This window comes from Gorilla gorilla, chromosome 14 (assembly GCF_029281585.2).
Source record: "Gorilla gorilla gorilla isolate KB3781 chromosome 14, NHGRI_mGorGor1-v2.1_pri, whole genome shotgun sequence".
Classification (NCBI taxonomy): Eukaryota; Metazoa; Chordata; class Mammalia; order Primates; family Hominidae; genus Gorilla; species Gorilla gorilla.
This window is the reverse complement of record NC_073238.2, coordinates 54,823,751-54,850,029: the sequence shown is the minus strand read 5'-3', so window position 1 is coordinate 54,850,029 and position 26,279 is coordinate 54,823,751. Positions and strand designations below refer to the sequence as shown.

Below are 26,279 nucleotides of genomic sequence, written 5' to 3'. Positions count from 1 at the left end.
TATGTGAGCTGCTTTTGGAGTCCCCAAACACGCCTGGGCTTCTGGTGATGCTGAGGGAGCAGCAGTTTGTGAGGGGGACCATGTCTTTTGTATTATTTAGAAGGAAGGTGTGGACAGCAGGGCCGTTGCGCAGCAGACCTACTGTGTCTTAGAGTGTAATTGTGCTCTGCCTCCTCAGGTGGATCCCTGATGTCTGTGGGAAGCTGGGCCACGGCCCTGACTTGGGCTCAATCTCTGTGGTGGTGGGAGTTTCTCTTTAGCATAAACCTGGGCCCAGATAATTTTGCTATTATTGGGTCAACCCGTTTGGGAAGCTATTTGATTTGAGACAACCTTTGAATAATATTTGGGTGGTATATAAACAAACAGTATATATTCAGCAGTCTCGAGTCGTTGTTGCATTAGGCTTCCTAGACAGAATAATGGGCAAGCTGGTGTCAAGATTCTATGTAAACCCTACAGGAAAACCCAACATTGCAGGTAGTGTAATTCAGAGTGTTACACTTTATTGCAGTTTTGCTGTTGTTTTTGTAATCTGGATTATCATATCTAGGTCCCAAAATAGGAGAAAAAACACATAAATCTAGACTTGGTACTCTGTTTACTAAGAATTCTTAGTAAACAGACTATGCGAAAAAACACATAAATCTAGACTTTGTACTCTGTTTACTAAGAATTCTTCTTAGTAAACAGACTATGCATCCGATAGATAAATTCTTCCCTAGATTTTCCAGATAGCAAACATATTTAGGATAAAAACAGTTCTACATAGTATATGCTATGGGTGGGATATTGTCCTAGGGATTTTAATCTGTCACAGTTTCAGTGTTCTTGCTTCTGAATTTATATCCATAAAGTTTTTCACTGGCTTCTGTAAACAATTCGGGAACATACCTTGAATATACATTTACCTAGCATGAACAGGATTAACAGGCTCATCAATGTAACGCTGACAAAATACTTTAAAATTCACTTTAGTCCTTTAAAATTTTAGAAAGCTTTAAAATGGATCAAAGTATTGGTATGGCTATGCTTTATTTTATGCCTAATTTAAATTCTTCATCAGAAGAGAGTAGATCCTAATGCGTTCTTTGTTTTTCGTTTTAACTTTGTTGTGCCTTAGTCTTCTGGTAGCCAAATAGATAAGGTAGTTAATTGCGTTAAAATGCTGTGCGTTTATAGGACCACTGCAGATTAGAAAAATTGTATGGCCTATAAAACAGACAAAGATTTTCATTAGGAACAGCAGAATTACTTCAGCGTCAAATGAGTTTCCTCTTAATATTCTCCTATGGTGGGGCCTTTTGCATCTGAGACAGCCATTAGGCGGAAGCAGCAAAAAGCATGGGTATTCCAGTAGTTAATTCAGTCGAAGTTTCAGGAAGGCCCCTTTAGGTCACTGATGGGCAAGATGGGGGAGTTGTGGCTGTCTGCTGTGGATTTGGCAGTACCTGGCCTCTGTGCCTCCCTGGGGAGGAGCTGGTGAGTGGGTTAAAGGGTCCCCAGGGGTAACTGCAGGCTGCATCAAAACTAAATCAATCCTAGGGGAAACAAGCTCCACTTTGAAATCCTTGGTAGCCTACAGATCTCTTTATTTATTTATTTTTTTATTGTACTTTAAGTTCTAGGGTACATGTGCACAATGTGCAGGTTTGTTACATAGGTATACATGTGCCATGTTAGTGTGCTGCACCCATTTACTCGTCATTTACATTAGGTATATCTCCTAATGCTATCCCTCCGCCTTCCCCCACCCCATGACGGGCCCCGGTGTGTGATGTTCCCCATCCGCCTACAGATCTCTTCAAACAAGGCATTTAGAAGAATTTTAGCTAGATGAAATTTAGTCTCTGGATATCCACTACAGGGACCTTATTAGCTAGGGTTGATGACATTCATTTGAGAGCTGGCCTTGTTTGGGTTGTGTGGTATCATTAAACCCAAGCGTATGACAGTGTGAGATAGTTTCTGTTTTCCAGGCTTTGCTTAAACAGGGGTCCACATTAGCACCTGATACAGAGGGGTTATAGAAGGAAAGTGATTAAGATGAATGCCTTGTGATCTGGAGCTGGTGTCTAAGGGGATTGCTCGTTTCTGCCTCACCTGGATTGTTTTGGGATTTGTCTTTTTGGGGTAGTTTGTTTCTGATAGTGCATAGAGCCCATAGTATTGAATGGTACAGGAGACTTCCATTTCACTTCCTGAAAATTAAAGGGCTTTGCCCTTCCTTTCACAAAACTGTAGCTTCCTTTAATACAGGGTTCTCATGTGGGACACAGTGAAATTTTATAATGCTGCTTTTTAATTACTACCTTCTGAAATGCAAAAGCTTTGGTATGGTGTAATATCATTAAGTACATTTTCTGTTCTGTCCCTGAAGGGGTTTTCTTCAATCCTAAAATGTATGAGGTTATTGGCTGAAATGTTACTCTGAAATATTTAGACCTTTGGCTAATAAAGATCAGAGAAACCAGAGAGCATCCTCCGTTGTAAAGCTTTCTGCCCCCGGTCTTGTGGGCTAGTGGTGGCCCCCTTCTTCCTTCTTTGTTCCTCAATACCATAGTCCCATTTACTTGTAACGCACCTCTTTTGTCCTGTAGTACGTTCTTATACTTCTTGACCTCCTCACCTCTTAGGGGTCTTTTTTTTTTTGGAGACAGAGTCTTGCTCTGTTGCTGGGCTGGAGTGCAGTGGCGCGATCTTGGCTCACTGCAACCTCCGCCTCCCGAGTTCAAGCAATTTTCTTGCCTCAGCCTCCGAAGTAGCTGGGATTACAGGCACGTGCCACCACACCCGGCCAATTTTTGTATTTTTAGTAGAGGTGGGGTTTCACCACGTTGGCCAGGATGGTCTCCATCTCTTCACCCTCGTGATCTGCCTGCCTCGGCCTCCCAAAGTGCTGTGATTACAGGCATGAGCCACTGCGCCTGGCCTAGGGGCTCTTTTAGAGTTTGTTTTCCATAAAGTAAATAGTCATGGGTGACTAGTGTTTGTGAAGAGATGAGAAAGAACATCATTCTAATAATCACCATCCTGGATATAATTTGTCATCAGTCCAGGTGCAGTGGTGCAGGCCTGTAATCCCAGCACTTTGGGAGGCTGAGGTGGGAGGATCAGTTGAGGCCAGGAGTTGGAGACCAGCATGGGCAGCATAGCAAAACCCAATCTATTTAAAAAATTGTTTAAAATTAAAAATTAATCTATTATCAGACAACTGCTGTATCTCCCTTAACTTGAACAACATCCTGGACACACATGTTCTGACGTAGGTCACCTCAAAAAACCGACAGAATATGCTAGTTAAATGCTCAAATTCTTTCATTTAAAATTTTCTTAACAGGGAGAAAACACAATTTTTCTGTAAATGAAGGATTGCAGCTCAGTTGTGAGGACATTGGAAATAAGCCTGAGAAAGGCTGGCTGCCTTTAAACAGGAAGTTTGTGATGAGTGACTTTTAATCAAGTTACAACCATTCATAATGGCTTAAAAAAATTGTTGTTTATGTATTCTTTCACTTCCTAAAACAAAATAGCCAGTGTTTATTGTCTTTGTGTCAGGTGATGCACCGGGCAACTTCATGTATATCATGTATATCATGCCATCCATACATGTAACTGTTTTACAGATGTGAAAACAGGCTTAGTGATGAGATCCAGGACTTATTCAGAAGGGCCCAGCAGTAACTCTGTCTCCAGAGCCGGCACCTCCGGTTCTGCCTCACAGTGTATTTCCCAAGTCCATGAAGCTTCTCCTGACACCTATGAGTTCTTCCATTTGTCTTTTTAGTACTATTTGACATGCAAGCATAATCTCCTACATTCCTTTTGCAGTGGATAGTCATATTTTCCCTTCCTTTGGAATGACTGACTAGAGTTAGAGATAAAGCTGCGTAGAACTAAATTTGTGTCTATAGCGGTTTGAGACCATAGGTAAGGATTGGCTTGGCTAGGGGAGGAATATTGCATGTTCTTGGTACTTGTTTTACATTTCTTCCAGTACTAAAGCTCCATGTGGTTCTATTTTTTGTAAATGAACACCCATAAGTTTCCCATCTGCGTTGTAATCTCTCTGAACTTTGTTTCCCTAACATAAAACAAGAGTGTTAGACCATATGACCTTCGAAGTACCTTCCGGTTTTATCAGGCCGCGAGTCTCTGTCCACAGCCCTGGGATCAGTGGAGATGCTTTAAGACCTCTGCACAGTGGGGGTAGCAGTGGGGGGTATAGTGGTCTTTGAGGATATTCAGGCAAGAAGGAAACGATTCTGGGAAATGAACCAGCCTTATGGAAGGATCTAGGGTGTAAGCGTGTAGATTAGCTATTCTCAGCAGATCTTGTGTTAAACACTTTCTAACATTGATTTACATACTGTCTATTGCTAACGTGTGTCTACTGACAACTCTTGTAAAAAAAGGGTTGGCAAAAGGTCATGTTTTCCTTCTGTTTGCAAACAAAATGGATTATTTTTAAAAGTTGTTGTTTTATTAGTAACTCTTAATGGGAACTCTGTTGAATAGATTTTCCTACTTCAGTTTGTTTTCACTTGTGGAAGTGCAGGAAGAGCTGGTGTAAAAGAGAGGAAGGAGGAGGAGGGAATAAAGGCCATGCCGGGAGCCTGCATAACAATTGCACACATTGAGAAAGTTCACAGAAATTAGATTAAATGCTTTGGAAAAATCTAGTTTGTCTAGCATTTTGAAAGAATTTCTAGAATTTCTGGGACAATGAGTTCATTTAATCATATGTTCCAGTTTCTGAGTGTGAAGTTCTTTATGTTGGATTTGGTGGCTGTTGCTCACACCTTCACGCGGGGTGGTGGGCAGTTCTAGGTAGCTGGGGGTCTCTGGGGACCTTTCCGCTTTCCCTGTGAGTCCCCACAGGTTTTCCCTAGGATGATGCTCACATCTGAAATGCACGCTTCAGCTGCTATGGATTCCTGCCATAAAGAAGAACCCACTAGAATAAAAGCAAATCACACTGTGTAAATTTTTTTTTTTTTTTTTTTTAAGACGGAGTCTCGCTCTGTTGCCCAGGCTAGAGTGCAGTGGCGCGATCTCGGCTCACTGCAACCTCTGCCTCCCAGGTTCAAGTGATTCTCCTGCCTCAGTCTCCCGAGTACCTGGGACTACAGGTGCCCGCCACCATGCCCAGCTAATTTTTGTATCTTTAGTAGAGATGGGGTTTCACCATATTGCCCAGGCTGGTCTTGAACTCCTGATCTTGTGATCTGCCCTCCTCAGCCTCCCAGAGTGCCAGGATTACAGGTGTGAGCCACCACGCCCGCTCACATTGTGTAAATTTATCACCTGTTAAGGCAGAAAATGAGCTTTGTAAACTAGTAAGCAGAATTATTTCTGCTCCCTCAAGGTGCACACAAGTAACCTCAGCCTTAAGTATGTTCCTTTGATTCTTCTTAACAGTGGTGAAGCCAAGGGGATAGTTTTTTCAGCCAGCAGTGGGGTTGCAGGTAGAATCACAGAGCTTTGCTTTGAGCCCTAACTGGACAGATCATTTTCTGAGTCTTAATTTTTCCTTTTCCATTTCTAAAGTGAAGCCAGTAATACCTGCCTTATAGGGCTGTTGCAAGGATGGAATGAGATGTATTGACAGCAGTAAACTATAAAATACATAGTTTATATAATAAACTATAAAATAAATATAAAAATATAAAACCCGGGGTATGAAGGCCATCTAAGGGTTTCATGAGCAAGGTGTATTCAGCCTTAAGTTGAGGTTTTGCATTATTTTTGGTTAAATATAAAGACCAGGGTAATCATAGAACTGCCAAGCAGAAAGAAATGTAGAATGTAGCAGTGATGTGGAGACCCCTGGCTGACAGGTGGTGGTCTTCATATAGGCCGAGGGACAGGCTAGATGCATGTCAACTGGCAGCTCACGTTGGAAGACAGGAGTTGGGGATGTGAGAGTCCAGGCCAGGGTGAAGAGAAGTGGCTGGGAAGGCAGCCAGGCTCAGCTCTTAGGAGGCAGAGAGCTGCAAGCAGAGGGTGGGACCAGGTCTCTTTTTTCAACCCAGTCTTGAGGGACGGGGGCAAAGTCAACCTAGACTTGATTTAGAGCTAGTTCTGCTCACTTGATCATCTTTATTGGGGCCTTCAGGCTCCTAGAAGGCTACTGTGATAGACTGACTAGTGGTCTGTAAATGGTTTTTATTAAAAAAATCACATACCCTTTTTGATAAAACATGTATTTGTTTATACACTTTAAATATATTGTGTATATTATATAATACATTCACAAATAAGAATTTTAAAAGAATGAGATAAAAAATTTAAAGTAGGCCAGGCACGGTGGCTCACGCCTGCAATCCCAGCGCTTTGTGGAGACTGAGGCAGGCAGATCACGAGGTCAGGAGTTCGAGACCAGCCTGGCCAACATGGTGAAACCCCGCCTGTACTAAAAATACAAATAATTAGCCAGGCGTGGTGACAGGTGCCTGTAATCCCAGCTACTCAGGAGGCTGAGGCAGGAGAATCGCTTGAACTTGGGAGGCAGAGGTTGCAGTGAGCCAAGATCAAGCCACTGCACTCCAGCCTGGGCAACAGAGTGAGACTCTATCTTTAAAAAAAAAAAAAAAAAAATTAAAGTCAATGAAAGTTGTAAAGATTTCATCCTGCACTTCAGTGGCTGATGATTGCCTTAGACAGTGGGTCTGGGAGCATCCTAGGGAGGGCATGTGTCCTCAGGGGTCTCTGGGGACCAGCCTCAGCACCTCACTTCTTCCAGCCACAGAGACAGAACATCAGAACCATCCTTCATGGAGCTTCCCAATTGGCCTGTTGAGGTCCCTGCTCTGCCAACCCCTGCTGCTGCTCTGCACATGCTGGCTGTGTCCAGAGCTCGGAGGCCCCTGGCCCCAGCAATGTGTGATGCCTGCACATGTGGCTTGGCTGCAGCACCTTGAGAAGACTTAAATATTCTAGTGACATTGGCTGACCAGGGCACTGACAGTTTCACCTTAGTATTTGAATCAGTTCTGAGGCAATATCTAGTGTCAAGAGAAAAATGAACTGTTTTTCCCAAACCAGTCGATCTTTCCAGTAATTAACATATAAAAAAGCCTCATGTTAAGTGAGAGCAGTGCAGCGTGTGGTTATAAAGAAATAAGACTAATGTTTATGACATACATAGGTCTGTAAAACACAGACATATGTTATTTTATGGATGCTGTTATGCCAGTAGTGATAACAGTAACATTAGCTAATAGAGGTTAAGGTAAGCCTTTCCACGCATACTATCTCATTTAATCTTTGCACCAGCCTTGTAAATGTAGGAAATACTAATCTGTTCAACAGATACTTGAGTGCCCATATGGTGTTGGTGCTGTGAGGATACAGTGTACAAGAAGACAGACAAAGGTCCCTGTGCTCACTTGAGCAGCTCACAGTGTAGTGGGAAGTCAGGCATGCCCCCCCACCGCCCCAGGGATCAGACATAGTGGAATCATAAAGAGGGGTGAGTAAGTAAGGTCCCATGTTAGAGCTGCAGGATGGGATGAGGTCATCAAGAAATGCTTCTGGAGGGGACAGTTGGGCTGAGACAGAAGCTGGGGCATGGAGGGCAGGGTGGCAGCCTTTGGAGAGAAAAGGTCCGTGTTCCTGGACAGTCTGTGGGTTGTGTCGTCCTATTAAGTGGCTCTTTACATGTACTTATTTTCTTCCCAGGTAGATCAAAAGCTTCTGGAGGGCATGTTCTGTGTCTCATTCCTTCATGTCTTTCACTACTCCTTCCACAAAATAGTTTCCAGTAAATGTTAGTTGACATGAATTGGTACTCAAATGGATGGTTAAAAGATGTGTAGTGTGTAAGACACCATATCTTCCTTGTAATTTTTTTGGGGGTCAAGCAACAAACAGTTATTGAGGCTATGACATTAGAAATTAAAGACAAGCTTTAGCCCATTTGCTCTTTAAGGAACTCAGAATCTGAACATAGAACAGCCGGCAGAGCAGGTTGAACAAGCAAGTACACCATGTTGGGGTTCCCCGACTCCCCCATCTGTGGAGCTCATTGGGTCAGGCTTCCCAGGAAGCACATGCTGCACTGCTTGGGGTGGCCAGGCATGCAGATGGCAGATGGGGTGTGTGCAGAGGCTTGTGAGTGGGGCTGCAGAGAAACAAGCTAGTGGAGAGGAGATTGGCTGGCTTGTGTTTCTCTAGTGCCGTCATGTAGAAACGCTGGATTTGGGCAAGTGATTGACAGGGCATGAACCTCTGTCCTGACATCCTGCCTCTGTCCTCAGGTAATATTTGTTGAGAGTTCAAGGGCATAATATTTCAGAGCCCAGCAGTCCCACGCGGCTCTGCTGCGAAGTCCTTCTGGTGAACTGCTCTTCCATCCAGCCTCTCCTGTGGCCAGTAGGGGAGTGCAGACACAACGTCGTTAATAGCAACACATTTTTACAAAATTTACCTTTTCAAACCCCACTCCCTAGAAACCGTAGCTTCTTTAATGTCCCGCTGGCTGTGTGAAAAACAGGAATTTATGTAACAAGTCCTGCACAGCAAACCTTTTCCTGTTCGGAAAAAATTTTAATTGTTGGCAAAGTTAGGAGACAGCTCTGTTACTCAAAGAGCGACCTGAAATGTCCTCTTAGAAAAATATGTAATATGATGTTTTGATAAGTAGGAGACTGCTGTGGCTTTTTTTTTTTTAAGTCTAAATTAGTATATGTCCCACCTGAGTTAGTGAATGCTTCTTGAATGTTTTAAAGATTTCCTTATTATGTCTCCTGCAGTCTTTTTTAAAATGACCCCCAGCTGGGCTTGCCAGTGATCTGACAGGCTTATCATGAATGTTAGAGAGCTTCACCCCCTCTCCCCAAGTCAATGCAACAACCAGGAAGCTTCTATCTGGGAAGATCTTTCTTCCCCCTTTATCATTAACTAAATGTGACAGGGACGGGAGTCAAGCTTCCTCTCCTCCAGAGATTTCATCGGAGCTTATCTGTGTGTCTATTGTGTTCAAAGAACAAAACTGTCATGATGGAATATTGTGCAAATGCCTGGACTTCCAGTGTATAGAAAATGTCAGGGTCAGACTGCAGGGCTGCATTCCAGTGCTACCCCAAGTGCGGGCCTGCTGATCTTAAGGAGGAATTAAGAACTCGGTTCGGCTGGGGTTGGTGGGTACAGCAGACAAGGCTGTGGCTCTGTGAGCATGCATGTGTGTGTGTGGCGCCTTCCCATAGGAATTTGGGGATCTTAGGGGAATGAAATAGGATGGGAGGGAAATGTACTCCCTGGCCTCTTTTAGGGATTCTTGTACCGACTGTAAGCCCCTGGCCCTCCTCACAGCGTGTCTCGAGGTGAGGGTAGATCTTGGGTGTGGAGGAAGGCGGGGATTCTTGGGAACAGGAGACAGTCACTGCCATCACCACACACCTGCTCCGCTCCAGCCGGGAATCTGGGGCTCCGGTGGTGTCTTCCCCGCTCTCACACTTCACTGTATGCTCTGGCAGGAGGGCTTGTCACATAGCTGCTGTGTTGAAATCTTTAGGCGGAATGCAGTACAGAGAGTCAGAGGGCGTTTTGAAATGTGGATTTCTCAGCCCTGACTGCTGGGCCTTACCCTGACTTTTGCATCTGCCTTTAGAAAGTGAGAGCCCTCCATTCTCTCTCTTCTACCACCTTTTAATGAGAGAAGACTTCTCTCCCAGTTCGTGTTGGAGCCAGGCCTCATCCTGCTGTGCAGAGGCTCTGCTCAGGCGCAGTGGTTGGCACTCGGGCCCGGGCGTCCCATGTCAATGGCATGAGGATGTGGGCGCTGTGGCTGCACCCCTGGGTGACCACAAATCCAGCCAGAGCCTTTTTGTGGTTGAGAAGAGGGGCCGCAGAGATGCAGGGGGCATGGTCAGCTGAGCCTTGCATCCAGTTGGCAGAGGAGGCCAAGAAAGCTGGGAGACTGTGCACATTCCAGGGTCTTAGGGCACCCAGAATCCCACTCCTTGGGAGCAGACCTCTGAGGAAAGAGGCTGCTGAATGAACAAGGTGTAGTGGCTGTGTGCCCTGTACTGTGCTGGGGGCCAGAAGCTATAAGACAAGGCCCTTCCTCCTGGGGAGCTCACAGCGTTTCCCTCGTCTCCTTTTCCACGTGTCCCACGGCCTCCCCGGAACGCCATCTTACCATGTGTTGTAGAGGAGGTGAATCAAACCATGGCTTTCTCATCTGCAGCCTGGCTCTGGTGTTTCTGCTGAAACTTGGAGAGACCACCTCTGGCCCCTTTCACCATATATTTGCAGTTGTGGGTTTGTATCTGTACTACTTCTAAGCTCCTATACATACCACACTGAATAGGAATAGAGAAGCAGGACTTTGAGGGTGCAGGATACCACTATTCTAAGTTGGGGTCTAATATTCCCTTCATGGTGACTGCTTACATGCCAGGCACCACTGAGCATTTTTATGTATCTCATTTAGTACATGTGACAACCCTGATAAGGCTCTGTAATTTATCCCTGCTTTATAGGTGAGGAAACTTAAGACACATTAGGGGCTAGGCAGCTTCCCAAGGTCACCTAGGTAAGTAAGTAGCAGAGCCACCCAGGAAGTACTCAAAAGAAAAATTGTTGGTTTTTCTTCCCTAGTTGGCCTAGGGATGATAAACATGGCATGATTAGTTATGAAGCTGCGGTAGCTTGAGTGTTAGAGCTCTTTGCATTCTCTGTCATTTCTTCCCATCCCAGGTTGTCTGTTTGGACAGTGTAGCCCCTGGCTACGTGGAGGTGTGTCATGGAGTTAGTTGGTGCATCCTGCTCATACTACTGGTCATTGGTAGAACTGGAGGGTAGGGGCACTACTTAAATTAAAAAAAAATTTCTTCTGGCAGGTCAGCTTTCTCAAATACAAAAGCAATGACTCTGTTTTCCTTACATTCACTTGTATTTGCTTAATGGGCTTTAAAGGTGTGAATGAATCCAAGTCTTATTAATTTGGGGGCCTTTAATTCTTGATCAGCTCTATATTTCTATATTCTTTTTTTTTTTTTTTTTTTTTTGGCGACAGAGTGTTTAACTCTTGTCGCCCAGGCTGGAGTGATCTCAGCTCACCGCAGTCTCCTTCTCCTGCCTCAGCCTGCCAAGTAGCTGGGATTACTGGCGCCTGCCACCACACCCGACTAATTTTTGTATTTTTAGTAGACATGGGGTTTCACCATGTTGGCTAGGCTGGTCTTGAACTCCTGACCTCAGGTGATCTGCCTGCCTTGGCGTCCTACAGTGCTGGGATTATAGGTGTGAGCCACCATGCCTGGCCTATATTCTATATTCTATATATTCTATATTCTTTTGTCTTTTTTGTTTCTGTATGTGGGCCCAGTAATATAAAACTTCTTTATGTAAATGGCACAGGTTCAAACTGAAGAGAATTGGCAGTAGTTTTAAGGATAGTAGAATGGAAGGGGTTTTTGATAGCACTTTGATACAGAGTACTACTATTGTAGCTAAGCAAAATTTAAGCGGTTATTAAAACCAATTCCTTTGATTTTTCCATAAAATATAGCTGTATAAAAGAAGGTATTTACAATACTTTTTATTAAATTTTGTCCCTTCATTAAATTAAGATATAGAATTTTTTTTTTTTTTTTTTTTTTTTGAGACCGAGTCTCACTCTGTCTCCCAGGCTGGAGTGCAGTGGCACGATCTCGCCTCACTGCAAGCTCCGCCTCCCAGGTTCACGCCATTCTCCTGCCCCAGCCTCCCGAGTAGCTGGGACTACAGGTTTGCACCACCACGCCTGGCTAATTTTTTGTATTTTTAGAAGAGATGGGGTTTCACTGTGTTAGCCAGGATGCTCTTCATCTCCTGATCTCATGATCCGCCTGCCTGGGCCTCGCAAAGTGCTAGGATTATAGGCGTGAGCCACCGCACCCAGCCACAGATATTGTTTTTAAGATAAGATACTATTTATTCCTGTGCTATTTGAGATCTTTTGTAGTGGCTTCAGAGCCATTAGGACTGTTCAGATGGAAATCTGTAGCACACACTCTTAAGATTTTTTACTTGTTTTCCATGTAATACATGTAGAATAGGAAGTTTTGCAAGCAGAGAAGTATTGTACTTCTAATAAGATGTTTTGCCTTACAGAATTCAATTCGTCATAATCTGTCCCTACACAGCAAGTTCATTCGTGTGCAGAATGAAGGAACTGGAAAAAGTTCTTGGTGGATGCTCAATCCAGAGGGTGGCAAGAGCGGGAAATCTCCTAGGAGAAGAGCTGCATCCATGGACAACAACAGTAAATTTGCTAAGAGCCGAAGCCGAGCTGCCAAGAAGAAAGCATCTCTCCAGTCTGGCCAGGAGGGTGCTGGGGACAGCCCTGGATCACAGTTTTCCAAATGGCCTGCAAGCCCTGGCTCTCACAGCAATGATGACTTTGATAACTGGAGTACATTTCGCCCTCGAACTAGCTCAAATGCTAGTACTATTAGTGGGAGACTCTCACCCATTATGACCGAACAGGATGATCTTGGAGAAGGGGATGTGCATTCTATGGTGTACCCGCCATCTGCCGCAAAGATGACCTCTACTTTACCCAGTCTGTCTGAGATAAGCAATCCCGAAAACATGGAAAATCTTTTGGATAATCTCAACCTTCTCTCATCACCAACATCATTAACTGTTTCGACCCAGTCCTCACCTGGCACCATGATGCAGCAGACGCCGTGCTACTCGTTTGCGCCACCAAACACCAGTTTGAATTCACCCAGCCCAAACTACCAAAAATATACATATGGCCAATCCAGCATGAGCCCTTTGCCCCAGATGCCTATACAAACACTTCAGGACAATAAGTCGAGTTATGGAGGTATGAGTCAGTATAACTGTGCGCCTGGACTCTTGAAGGAGTTGCTGACTTCTGACTCTCCTCCCCATAATGACATTATGACACCAGTTGATCCTGGGGTAGCCCAACCCAACAGCCGGGTTCTGGGCCAGAACGTCATGATGGGCCCTAATTCGGTCATGTCAACCTATGGCAGCCAGGCATCTCATAACAAAATGATGAATCCCAGCTCCCATACCCACCCTGGACATGCTCAGCAGACATCTGCAGTTAACGGGCGTCCCCTGCCCCACACGGTAAGCACCATGCCCCACACCTCGGGTATGAACCGCCTGACCCAAGTGAAGACACCTGTACAAGTGCCTCTGCCCCACCCCATGCAGATGAGTGCCCTGGGGGGCTACTCCTCTGTGAGTAGCTGCAATGGCTATGGCAGAATGGGCCTTCTCCACCAGGAGAAGCTCCCAAGTGACTTGGATGGCATGTTCATTGAGCGCTTAGACTGTGACATGGAATCCATCATTCGGAATGACCTCATGGATGGAGATACATTGGATTTTAACTTTGACAATGTGTTGCCCAACCAAAGCTTCCCACACAGTGTCAAGACAACGACACATAGCTGGGTGTCAGGCTGAGGGTTAGTGAGCAGGTAAGTTCACCCCAATATCAAAAGACCTTTTGAAAAATAGAACTTAAAAGCGAGGAACACAGTAACTTGCCATGGTTAGCACATCTTTGATGTCAACTGACTGCCCCTTGCAGAGAGGGATCTTTTATCATTCATTCTCTGTCCTTTTTGCAGCTTACAGTTTTCCTTCTGAGCTTACACAGAAGGAAGCTTCCTTTAACTGCTTTAAAAATTTCTTTTTGACAGTTCGATGGCTGCATCTTTTTTAGTAGCTCTTCAATAAATGAATACATTTGATATAAATCAAATGCTGAAGGGTTTTTTGTAAAGTAGAATTTTCCCCATTGAATGATTTTAGAGCTGTTTTGAGAAAGCTCTAGCTTTTTGCCCCTAAGTATGTCTGTCACTCTTAACATGTTAAGTTGAATTGATTTTAATTTGGCTATATTTTCATTGTGTGTGCGTATGTGTTTTTTCCTAGGTTACACTTAAAAGTACTTCAGATTGTCTGACAGCAGGAACTGAGAGAAGCAGTCCAAAGATGTCTTTCACCAACTCCCTTTTAGTTTTCTTGGTTAAAAAAAAAAAAAACAAAAAAAAAAACCCTCCTTTTTTCCTTTCGTCAGACTTGGCAGCAAAGACATTTTTCCTGTACAGGATGTTTGCCCAATGTGTGCAGGTTATGTGCTGCTGTAGATAAGGACTGTGCCATTGGAAATTTCATTACAATGAAGTGCCAAACTCACTACACCATATAATTGCAGAAAAGATTTTCAGATCCTGGTGTGCTTTCAAGTTTTGTATATAAGCAGTAGATACAGATTGTATTTGTGTGTGTTTTTGGTTTTTCTAAATATCCAGTTGGTCCAAGGAAAGTTTATACTCTTTTTGTAATACTGTGATGGGTCTCATGTCTTGATAAGTTAAACTTTTGTTTGTACTACCTGTTTTCTGCGGAACTGACGGATCACAAAGAACTGAATCTCCATTCTGCATCTCCATTGAACAGCCTTGGACCTGTTCACGTTGCCACAGAATTCACGTGAGAACCAAGTAACCTGTTATCAATCTGCTCAATTAATGGACTTGTTAAACTTTTGGAAAAAAAAGATTAAATGCCAGCTTTGTACAGGTCTTTTCTATTTTTTTTTTGTTTATTTTGTTATTTGCAAATTTGTACAAACATTTAAATGGTTCTAATTTCCAGATAAATGATTTTTGATGTTATTGTTGGGACTTAACATTTTTGGAATAGATATTGAACTGTAATAATGTTTTCTTAAAACTAGAGTCTACTTTGTTACATAGTTGGCTTGTAAATTTTGTGGAACCACAGGTATTTGGGGCAGCATTCATAATTTTCATTTTGTATTCTAACTGGATTAGTACTAATTTTATACATGCTTAACTGGTTTGTACACTTTGGGATGCTACTTAGTGATGTTTCTGACTAATCTTAAATCATTGTAATTAGTACTTGCATATTCAACGTTTCAGGCCCTGTTTGGGCAGGAAAGTGATGTATAGTTATGGACACTTTGCGTTTCTTATTTAGGATAACTTAATATGTTTTTATGTATGTATTTTAAAGAAATTTCATCTGCTTCTACTGAACTATGCGTACTGCATAGCATCAAGTCTTCTCTAGAGACCTCTGTAGTCCTGGGAGGCCTCATAATGTTTGTAGATCAGAAAAGGGAGATCTGCATCTAAAGCAATGGTCCTTTGTCAAACGAGGGATTTTGATCCACTTCACCGTTTTGAGTTGAGCTTTAGCAAAAGTTTCCCCTCATAATTCTTTGCTCTTGTTTCAGTCCAGGTGGAGGTTGGTTTTGTAGTTCTGCCTTGAGGAATTATGTCAACACTCATACTTCATCCCATTCTCCCTTCTGCCCTGCAGATTAGATTACTTAGCACACTGTGGAAGTTTAAGTGGAAGGAGGGAATTTAAAAATGGGACTTGAGTGGTTTGTAGAATTTGTGTTCATAAGTTCAGATGGGTAGCAAATGGAATAGAACTTACTTAAAAATTGGGGAGATTTATTTGAAAACCAGCTGTAAGTTGTGCATTGAGATTATGTTAAAAGCCTTGGCTTAAGAATTTGAAAATTTCTTTAGCCTGTAGCAACCTAAACTGTAATTCCTATCATTATGTTTTATTACTTTCCAATTACCTGTAACTGACAGACCAAATTAACTGGCTTTGTGTCCTATTTAGTCCATCAGTATTTTCAAGTCATGTGGAAAGCCCAAAGTCATCACAATGAAGAGAACAGGTGCACAGCACTGTTCCTCTTGTGTTCTTGAGAAGGATCTAATTTTTCTGTATATAGCCCACATCACACTTGCTTTGTCTTGTATGTTAATTGCATCTTTATTGGCTTGGTATTTCCTAAATGTTTAACAAGAACACAAGTGTTCCTGATAAGATTTCCTACAGTAAGCCAGCTCTATTGTAAGCTTCCCACTGTGATGATCATTTTTTTGAAGATTCATTGAACAGCCACCACTCTATCATCCTCATTTTGGGGCACTCCAAGACATAGCTGGTTTTAGAAACCCAAGTTCCTTTAAGCACAGCCTCCCGGGTATGTAACTGAACTTGGTGCCAAAGTACTTGTGTACTCATTTCTATTACTACGTACTGTCACTTTCCTCCCATGCCATTACTGCATCATAATACAAGGAACCTCAGAGCCCCCATTTGTTCATTAAAGAGGCAACTACAGCCAAAATCACTGTTAAAATCTTACTACTTCATAGAGTAGCTCTTAGGAAAATGTATCTTCCTCCTGAGTCTGGGTAATTATACCTCCCCCAAGCCCCCATTGTGTGTTGAAATCGTGTCATGAATCCTTGGTAGCTCTCTGAGAACAGTGAAGTCCAGGGAAAGGCATCTGGTCTGTCTGGAAAGCAAACATTATGTGGCCTCTGGTAGTTTTTTTCCTGTAAGAATACTGACTTTCTGGAGTAATGAGTATATATCAGTTATTGTACATGATTGCTTTGTGAAATGTGCAAATGATATCACCTATGCAGCCTTGTTTGATTTATTTTCTCTGGTTTGTACTGTTATTAAAAGCATATTGTATTATAGAGCTATTCAGATATTTTAAATATAAAGATGTATCGTTTCCGTAATATAGACGTATGGAATATATTTAGGTAATAGATGTATTACTTGGAAAGTTCTGCTTTGACAAACTGACAAAGTCTAAATGAGCACATGTATCCCAGTGAGCAGTAAATCAATGGAACATCCCAAGAAGAGGATAAGGACGCTTAAAATGGAAATCATTCTCCAACGATATACAAATTGGACTTGTTCAACTGCTGGATATATGCTACCAATAACCCCAGCCCCAACTTAAAATTCTTACATTCAAGCTCCTAAGAGTTCTTAATTTATAACTAATTTTAAAAGAGAAGTTTCTTTTCTGGTTTTAGTTTGGGAATAATCATTCATTAAAAAAAATGTATTGTGGTTTATGCGAACAGACCAGCCTGGCATTACAGTTGGCCTCTCCTTGAGGTGGGCACAGCCTGGCAGTGTGGCCAGGGGTGGCCATGTAAGTCCCATCAGGATGTAGTCATGCCTCCTGCATTTCGCTACCCGAGTTTAGTAACAGTGCAGATTCCACGTTCTTGTTCCGATACTCTGAGAAGTGCCTGATGATGTTGATGTACTTACAGACACAAGAACAATCTTTGCTATAATTGTATAAAGCCATAAATGTACATAAATTATGTTTAAATGGCTTGGTGTCTTTCTTTTCTAATTATGCAGAATAAGCTCTTTATTAGGAATTTTTTTGTGCAGCTATTAAATACTTGAGTTAAGTCTTGTCAGCCACAATGTTGTCATTGGTTCAAATCTGGTATTTCCTTTGGAGGAAAAGGGGAACAGCCCCTCTGGGACCAAACCATAGTCCCCTGAGATGGGGAACAAGTACAATCCTTGATAACAATCCTGGAATACTTCATCTTTGGAATGTCTGAAAGTACATCCGGTTCAGTAATTACTAGGCATATTAAGTCTTATGTCAGAACAGACTCTGCTAAAGGTAAAAACACCTTGAGGGCAAGTTAGGAGGGTCTGGCTAGGAGGTCACAGAGCAGATGCGGTGGATGGAGTGGCAGAACCCCATGGCTAAGGTCATAAGTGCTCCTCCAGTCACTACTGCACACCTTGCTGAAGGGGGAGGATTAGCCCTCCTTTAAGTGGCTGTAGGTGGGAAGTTTATGTTTGCTCTTTTCAGAAGATGTCTGAGGAATGAGCCAGGATTAGATTAAGATGGTTAAGATGCATTTTAAAATCATTGTGAAGCCCACTTTCTCCTAACTTCTGACTTTCTGACCAGACAAGTGAATGAGCTGGAGAAGCAAGGAAAAATATTATTCTGTTTATCTGTGTAGACACTGAGGGTCCATCCCACTTTCAGAGTATTTTAAAATTTACCCACTTTTGGAAGTGGAAACCCTTTCTTTAAAAGACGTGATAGCCAGAGGCCTAATGTATAGAAGAGATGAAAGTATCTACCCCCATCCCCTGGGGCTCATGCACAGTTCAGTGTGAAAACTGTAGATGTAGTCCAAATGAGGAAAAACCCCTTGCTTATACCCAGGAACTCTAACCAGCTAGCCTTTCATAACTCTGCACATATATACAAAACTGCACATCCAATGTCATTACTTGAGGCCAGTTTCCAAGTTTTACATTAATTGATAAGCAACATATAGCAGGAAGGTTTCCCTGGGAGACCTCATAGGAGGAGCTCGGTGTTAGACTTTGTAGCCGGACAGGCTTCCTTCCTTGGACAGTTATCTAGGCCCTTGATGTGACCAGAGCTGATAGTAGAATCAGGATGTGTACCTAGGCTTGTTTCTTGATCTGTGAATCGGCCACACTGGAAGACCTTTGCCTTGGCTGTTGTTTCTCCATGTTTCAGGTGACCTATAACAATGACACTACACTGGTTGGTGGGTTAGGTAAGGTAGGTGGAGGGCCGTTCCGCTGGCTATACCATGTTTAAAAGTGGCAGTCTCTGAAGCAGACATCATCACGTACACATCAAACCTTGTATCATCTAGTGGTGCTCATTCTGGGCCCAGGTGTATGAAGGTATATTCCTGGTAGGTTTCCTTATTACAGTTTGTTGTTTTGGTATAAAAGTTGCTTTGGTGAGAAATAGTTTAACACTTAAATTACACCAGTTACATTTATTGAGAAAATTATTGGGAAAAAGCGGATTGGGGTACAAGTCCACTTTTCAAATCATAGACTCTGGGGTGTTTTTTAGTTTAAGTAACTAGAAAAAAATGGAATTCCCAGTGGACTGGAAAGGGAGGTAACTATATGCAGGGATAAAGGAGAAAAACAAGTAGTCCTGGGTGGTGGTGGGTAATACATCAGGAAACCAGACGTGAAGTGGAGCCGTAGGCCTTGGGAGGAAGCTATGGAGTGTCGTGGGGGCATCCGAAAGCTAGAGAGCTTTTGAAGCCAACGGGGAGAGGGGGCTTTCTGTTCAAGTGCTTGGCTTTGGTGATGTGGCTGTGAGAGGAGGGAACTCTGTACTGAGAAGGCATTCACCTGTTAGAAGAAGCAGAGTAAAACAGTTGGGGCCAGCTTTTCTTCCTTGACTGGCGGCAGGACACTTTTCCACCCCTAGGCCCTGGCCCCCTTATTTCCACGAACTCCAAGGCTGAAGGAAATTTCTTGCCTTTAGTACCTTACTTACGCCATATCTCCCCAAAGTGACTCTTGTTTTCTTGGAAGCCACTGGTGGAAAGTAGAGATTTACATCCTTCAGCAAGAAGGTCGCTTGTTATTTGTCCTTTACATATTAACTTCTGTGAGCTTAAATCCCCGAACAACCAACTTTGAGAAAGAATTCCTACAAAAACATATTGCAGATGGCAGCATAGGAGCCCTGCTGTGTTCTTGTAGTTGCTAGAGTTTCTGCAAACATACTTGGCTTGTAAAGTACTAAAATTGCTGCCCAAGTCGGATGACCTTAGATGAGACAGCTGCTTAGAATAAGGCTCACATTTTAAACCAGATTTTTCTCCCCTGATGAATTGGGATAGAGAGGAGGTCCATTTGCAGTTTAGCACTTGGTCCCAGAATAAGCCAGAGATGCCCACTTCTTAGTCTGTGCTGGTGTCAGGGACACTTGCAGTGTTTGCAGAGTGGGAAGCTCTGATGCTTGGGCAGCAATTTCCCCACAGGTAAATTGAGGATACCTTCTGTTACCTGCCTCACAGGTTTGATAGGAGATTAGAGCGATGAGGTAATGTCTGCGAATGGTTTCCTGTGTCAGGGAGAAAGCCTGCACAGCTGAGTGGTGTCATCTTAGGTAATAGTAGGCCTTGGGATGTTTCTGTAGTGGGGCTTCTGACAGCATCTCCCTGCAGGATAAGTGAGAGAACTATTTGGTTCATCCCCAATGTTTTTCTGTTTTTTGTTTGTTTTGTTTTGTTTTGTTCTGTTTGAGACAAAGTCTCACTCTGTCACCCGGGCTGGAATGCAGTGGTGCAATCTCCACTCACTGCAACCTCCACCTCCATGGTTTGGTTGATTGTCATGCTCCAGCCTCCCGAGTAGCTGGGACTACAGGCATGCACCACCACGCCTGGCTAATTTTTGTATTTTTAGTAGTGACGGTGTTTCACCATGTTGGCCAGGATGGTCTCAAACTCCTGCCTGCCTTGGCCTCCCAAAGTGCTGGGATTACAGGCATGAGCCTCCGTGCCCGGCCGCCAGTGTTTTTCTGCTTTCATATTTGCTGTGTTTCGTTTCTTAAGCAGGAGAGTGTAGACAGTTTACAGGGCCATTTCCAAGAGTGAGTAGGCCTGTTTTTCTTCAGCAACTCTAAAGTATTATCAGTAGTAAAACTGTAAACCTATATCTGCCCAATAAAAACTAGTATTGATATTTATTCCCCGAGAAGTTCCCCAACATGGACCCGTACTAAGGAAATTTACAGACATTTAAGCTTTCTTGACCTTGACCTCATCCCAGTCTAGAATAGACTCTGTGGGACTCCATCTGTAAGATAGGGAGAGAGGAGAGGAGAGGAAAAGCCTGAGGTCAATGGGGCCACAGTAGTGTGTGTTGCAGCCCAGTCACCTGGTCCACAAAAATGAATGGTTAAACTTGCAGAAGTTTTGTGAGCCAATTTTAAATACCTTCATTATCAACAAGTCAGATAAACTATTATATTTAAAAACAAAGATAGTAAGTCCTCAAAACTCTTCACTTTATAATTATTGTATTCATGTTAGTCTTGTCCACCATCGAGGTTGTTGGCAGCGACTGTGTTGCATGGTGAGGATGCTGTGTAATGGTGTGCTACCACAACTGACCCCAGGTGTGTCTGCTCACTGCTTGAAAGCCAGATTCGAGAGACAAGTGTTGGTGGGAAGAAAAGCAGGATTAATTGGAAAGCCAGCAAACCGAGAAGATGGGGAACTAGCCTTCTAAAGTACCATCTTCAGACAGTACAAATTTTAGGCTCTTTTTATGTTAAGGGCAGAAGGAAGGGGAGGGGATTGAGATCAAGAGGTAATAGATAACCACCGACATCTGGGTGCCAGCAAGCGTTCAAGGAACTTCTTTGTCCTTGGTCAGGTCACAACGCTCCTATAAATCTTTAACAAAAACATAGTTGTTTACATACTTCTCCTTTAATCCCAGAGTTAGTTTTTAAAACTACATGATTGCTGTTTTTGCATATTAATAGTACTCTAAAATTATCCTTGCCTATGTGCAGAAATGGGTAAGGGCCACTTAAACCAAAATGGAGCTAGTTATGTTAGCTCTTGTGCTGTTTCACTGTTACACTGCTGCTGTGCTGACACTAAGCAGAGTTTCAGCTTCACTAATATAATTTGGGTGAGAGTGAGAAATGGTTTAACAGTTAAATCACATCAGTTGATTGAGAAAGTAAATCTGAGAAAAAAAATGCGTTGGGATGCAAGTCCATTTGTCAAGTCCTGGTTGGATTGCCACCATATGTTGGCTACGGATAAAAGTTGACCATAAAAATCAGTGAAAGAATTCTGTGAGAATCAATTGACCTAATATAATTTACAATAGAGAGTATTGTATGTTTTATCATTTGTAAATTGTTACTCATCTTTTATATCAGTAAATTCTTAATTTATGTACGTATATACAGGCACACGTTATTTCCCCACAGAGCAGGTTGTTAAACATTGGCCAACACATCACCAACTGGGTGTATGAAGGCATTAAAGGACTAATGATTTTGGTGATAATAACAGGCAGAATGGGAGTCAGGGAAAGATAGAATAGGAGGTTGAGGGAGGGTCTGGGGTGAGGTCATGGCAGCAGGTGTCTGAGAAGCTGTGAAGTCCAGGGCCCTAGAGTAGAAGAGGTTAGGGGATGATAGGGCCTCAAGATTGAATGTAGCATGCAAATTAGATTTCAGAGCTAACCAAGGGACTTGGGGTGGAGAGGAGTCACATTTAAGTGCCAGTGCCTTTAATTTGGGGGAGAAGTGCAGAGCCAGTAGCTGCTAGATGTCAGTGACTGGGAAGGGCACGCAGCAGGTTAGGCTGATGCTGTAAGCATGGATACAGCTTTTAACGTGAGGGTGCAAGAGGAAGATTCTGGAACTGGAAAAGGAATGCAAAGGATGCCAGTTCTGCTTTTTAGACTCATTTTTGATGGGAGGAATTATACCTGCATACTGGGGTTACTGTGGAAATTAAATAACCTGAGTTAACCCCCTATGGTAGTGCTTGGCATGTAGAAAGGGCTCACAAAATAAGAGCAATCAAATGTTCTGATTTGCTTAGGAAAAGGTGTTGTCCCAGCACAGTTATGGTTAAGTTCCTCTTGTTACTCAAAGTGTTCAGGTTTGGGTGATTAATTATATGTTCACCCTATTAACAAATGACTGCTTTTTAATTACTCCCTGGAACCCTCATCTCACAATGGACATACCAAGAGCACCCAGTGGGTGAGACGACTCAGAGGCCCCCTGGAAGTATCTTTCACAGGCTGGAGGGTTATTCTTCTAAAGGAATGTTAGCCTGGTGTCTCAGCATAAACTTGAATCTATGACACATACTACCATCTGAATGTTTGTGTACCTCCACCGCCCCATTTAAATGTTGCAAATGTTGAAATCCTGACCCTTGTGGTGATGGTGTTAGGAGGTGGGGCCTTTGGGAGGTAGTTCGGTCATGAGAGTGGAGCCCTCATGAATGGGATTAGTGCCCTCACAAAAGAAACCCAAAAGAGGTACCTAGCTCTAGGTACCTCTTCCTAGAAAGTGCCATCTGTGAACCAGGAAAGGGAGAGGCCTTGGTCTTGGATTTCCCAGCCTCTAAAACAGGGAAATAAATTTCTGTGGTTTCTAAGCCACCTGGATTATGGTATTTTATTATAGCAGCCTGAAGGTACTCAGACAGCATGCAAGGTCCTTCCCAACCAATCTTTGCCTTTGCATCTCCACCATATGCACCAGTCACACTCCATTCCCTTTTATGCTTCCAGCCTTTTTGCGTGCTGGAAGGTCTGTTTATCCGGAATGTCTGTTTATCTGGAATGTCTTTCTCCTCCCTTCCTTATCAAAGTCCAGCTCAAGGCCTTCCCCTATCATTAAAGTCCACCCCAACCCCTAGTGTCAGAGTAGTTACACAGGTGAACTGGAAGCATTTAAGACTCCTTTCCCAAATATAGCCTTCTGGCTGTGTTTAGCCCTGGCTAAATACTAACAATTCTCCTGAGGCAGCCCTGTAGCCATCCTAACAAGAAGTTTGGAGCCAGGCCTGCCTGACTTTGGGTCATTAACAGCCTTCCACTGAGCCTGAAGCAACTGGCCAGTGCAGTTGACCACTGGACACAGCCAAAGACATTCTTCTTTGGTGAGCCAGCCCACATCTGCCAACATTCCACCAAATTAAAAGCAGACCAAGAACCCCCAAGTATTTTGACAAGTCTGGAGCTGCTATTACTTCAACCGAGGCAAGTACAATGGCAAGAGAGAAAGGTATGGGCAATGATGAAATGTCTAAAAGGGATTATTGGCCTGCCCTCCAGCCAGCCATCTCCAGGGCTGCAGAATCCTTTCTTTACATATAGATTTTTCTCTGGGCTCCAGGGACAGAGTCAGCCCTTTCACTTAGCTCCTACTTCCAAAATTGCCATTAACAAGACTGAAATGCCAGTTTATCTACTTTCCCCCAGAAAGGGTTGCATGTCTGTAGACACAGCTAGGATGTGCTCATCTTGGGACAGTTATAGTCTCTGAGTTTGTTCGTTTATTTTTTAACAAGACAACTGGCCACCCTTAATTAAATAGATATGTGATTTGTTTTCAAGCCACCTCATCTGAGAAGGACACCGCAGTGTTATTTGTAGTTTTTGCCTCGGTTGTGTGATGGGGGTGTGTCTCCATCTCTCCCCAGCCTAATGGGATTGGATAAAATATGTGGATTTCATGTTCTGACTTTTAAAAAAAATTTAATTTGAAACACTTGAAATATTCAAATATTTTTGAAATATTTTAGAATTAAATATTATTTTGAAAGGAAAATAATTAATTCTCCTTTGCAAGACAGAAAAGTTTTTCCTGTTTTATTTCCCTACACCTACCAAAACAATGTCTTGGTGAAAAGGAGGACCTCCTGAGGTCAAGCAATTCTGTTTAGAAATAATTGGAAGTCGTGATAAAACATACCCTGAATTGGTTGGGCACAGTGGCTCACGCCTGTAGTCCCAGCACTTTGGGAGGCAGAGGCAGGCGGATCACTTGAGGTCAGGAGTTCCAGACCAGCCTGGCCAACACGGCAAAACCCTGTCTCTACCAAAAATATGAAAATTAGCCAGGCGTGGTGGTGCATGCCTATAATCCTAGCTACTCGGGAGGCTGAAGCAGGAGAATTGCTTGAACTCGGGAGGCAGAGGTTGTAGTGAGCTGAGATCGCACCAGTGCACTCCAGCCTCGGCATCAGAGCGAGACTCCATCTCAAAACAAAAACAAAAACAAACAAAAAACCCGCCAAAAAACCTGAATAGAAAACTTCATGTGTACTTGTAAACACATCTTCTGAGACTCAAAAGTTCTTAGAGCCCTATGAGCTATATTTTTAAAATCAATATTATCTGTAAGTTTCTAGTTCCCCTCTGACTCCATTTTTCTGTCTTCAATAATTGTTATTCCATTAAAAACATGGCTATAATTTTCAAAATCCTGGATAGGACTGGCTGGAAGCATTTAACAGCTGTATGGAATCTCATCTAACCATCATGTGCCTTTTTTTTGGAAACAACAATCTGAGCAATTGTCCTTGTCTTTTGTAAGAAAATCACATGATTAAAAAAATAGATGACTAGCAATACTGTTGTCACTTGGTTACTGGCAGGAGTAGGGAGAGGGAGGAAGACATAGGAAAAATGCTTTCTTGGATCCCTCAGCCACACCAATCTGCAAACCTTTCTGGAGTAAATAATTTCCTTTGTCATTTCTGGATAACTAAAAAAAGACTTCGGAATGTTTCCAGGCCTGGGCATTCTATCATGTAATACTTCCAGCGTTTGAGTTACCTTTCCTTGCTCAAAGAGTTGGCTCAAAACTCAGCCATGTTCCCCCCTGCTGGATCTGAGTGTTGGGGAGACTGCTATGAATTGTATGAATGAAAGTTCCGTGTTCGTTACGGACAATAATGGCCCCTCTGGGATTAGAAGACATTTGAATCAGCTCCCAAAGGTGCTGCTTTGACCTTAGTAAGCATTCTGAAACCAAGCTTCCCACTGCCTCCAATGTGTCATCCAGAAAGAGAGCTGCAGGCTTACCCCTGACAGGAAGGTGCCTGTCATCTTGTAGACTATAGAGAATAGAGGCCCCATATATGAAATGTTTGGAAGCAGCAAGGCTGGACATTGACCAGCATAAAGCAAGTGTTGGAATTCGTTGTTTCTCTGCAAAATAAGCTGATTTTTTTTTTCCAGGGTACTTCTAAGACTTGTAGAAGAAAAACTATGATTAAGAAAAGTGGATGGATTATTAAGAAAGGCTTTTTATTCAAAAGGTTTTGTGATTTTAATAGCGCTTTGCATTTATAATACCTTCCATCCAAGGATACCAGCCACCTCTGCCAACGCTAATTCCTCAGCCTCTCTTTGAATTAAAAAGAGTAGAGCAAACCTATTCGCTGTGGACCATGCAGAAGTGAAAAGTGAGTCCCCTGGGCGAGGGGAGTTTAGTTACCCAAGACCCTGAGGGAACCTGTTGTAAGGGAACTTCAGAGATGAGACTTTCTCAAAATGTGAGCTACTAACTGTTGGCAACAGAATTACTTGGAAAGATTTGTAAAAAATGCAAATTCCAGAACCTCTGAGAAGCAGAAACAGAATCTTGGATCGGGGTGTGATGGTGGAGAAATCTATATTTTAATTATTCCGGGTGATTTTTATGAACACTGAAATTTGAGAACTGCTCTTAGACTACAGAAATGCTGTAATATTTTCTGCCATTCATTCATTCAATAATTACATTTACCTACTGAGTATCCGCTGTGTAGCAGGCCCTATGCAAGATGCTGGGGACATTCTATGTGGTGATCGGGACAGACGCACTGTCTTTCCTCGTGAGGCTTGCAGTCTTCTGCTGCTCTTTAGTGTGTAGTGTGGGTTAGCAGAAAGATGTCATGAAGTATTCTGTAAAAATAGGCTCCTTGGATCAAATAAATACTGGGCTGATAGCAGGCCATGAAACTGAAAATCCCATCATTCATCAGAGGCTTTTCCCTGCCTAACCTACTGTGGGTGCTGCATAAGTGAGTTGGACAGCCTGCCTCCTGCTCCAGGAGCTT

At 43.0% G+C, this 26,279-nt stretch overlaps 1 protein-coding gene across 2 annotated transcripts in view; it reads left to right on the top strand.

The window, feature by feature from the left end:
- FOXO1 (forkhead box O1) overlaps window positions 1–17,273 on the top strand; it is a 110,508-nt gene extending 93,235 nt beyond the window's left edge. Inside the window, exons 2-3 of one of the 2 annotated variants that reach the window (XM_019039843.4) lie at window positions 12,103–13,098; window positions 13,915–17,273. In XM_019039843.4, the coding sequence (XP_018895388.3) occupies window positions 12,103–13,098; window positions 13,915–14,133 (1,215 nt within the window). In that variant the 3' untranslated portion in view covers window positions 14,134–17,273. Of the gene's footprint in view, window positions 1–12,102; window positions 13,452–13,914 lie in introns of those variants that run through there. The other variant, XM_055360021.2, reaches the window with a different exon arrangement.
- The last annotated feature ends 9,006 nt before the right edge of the window (window positions 17,274–26,279 follow it).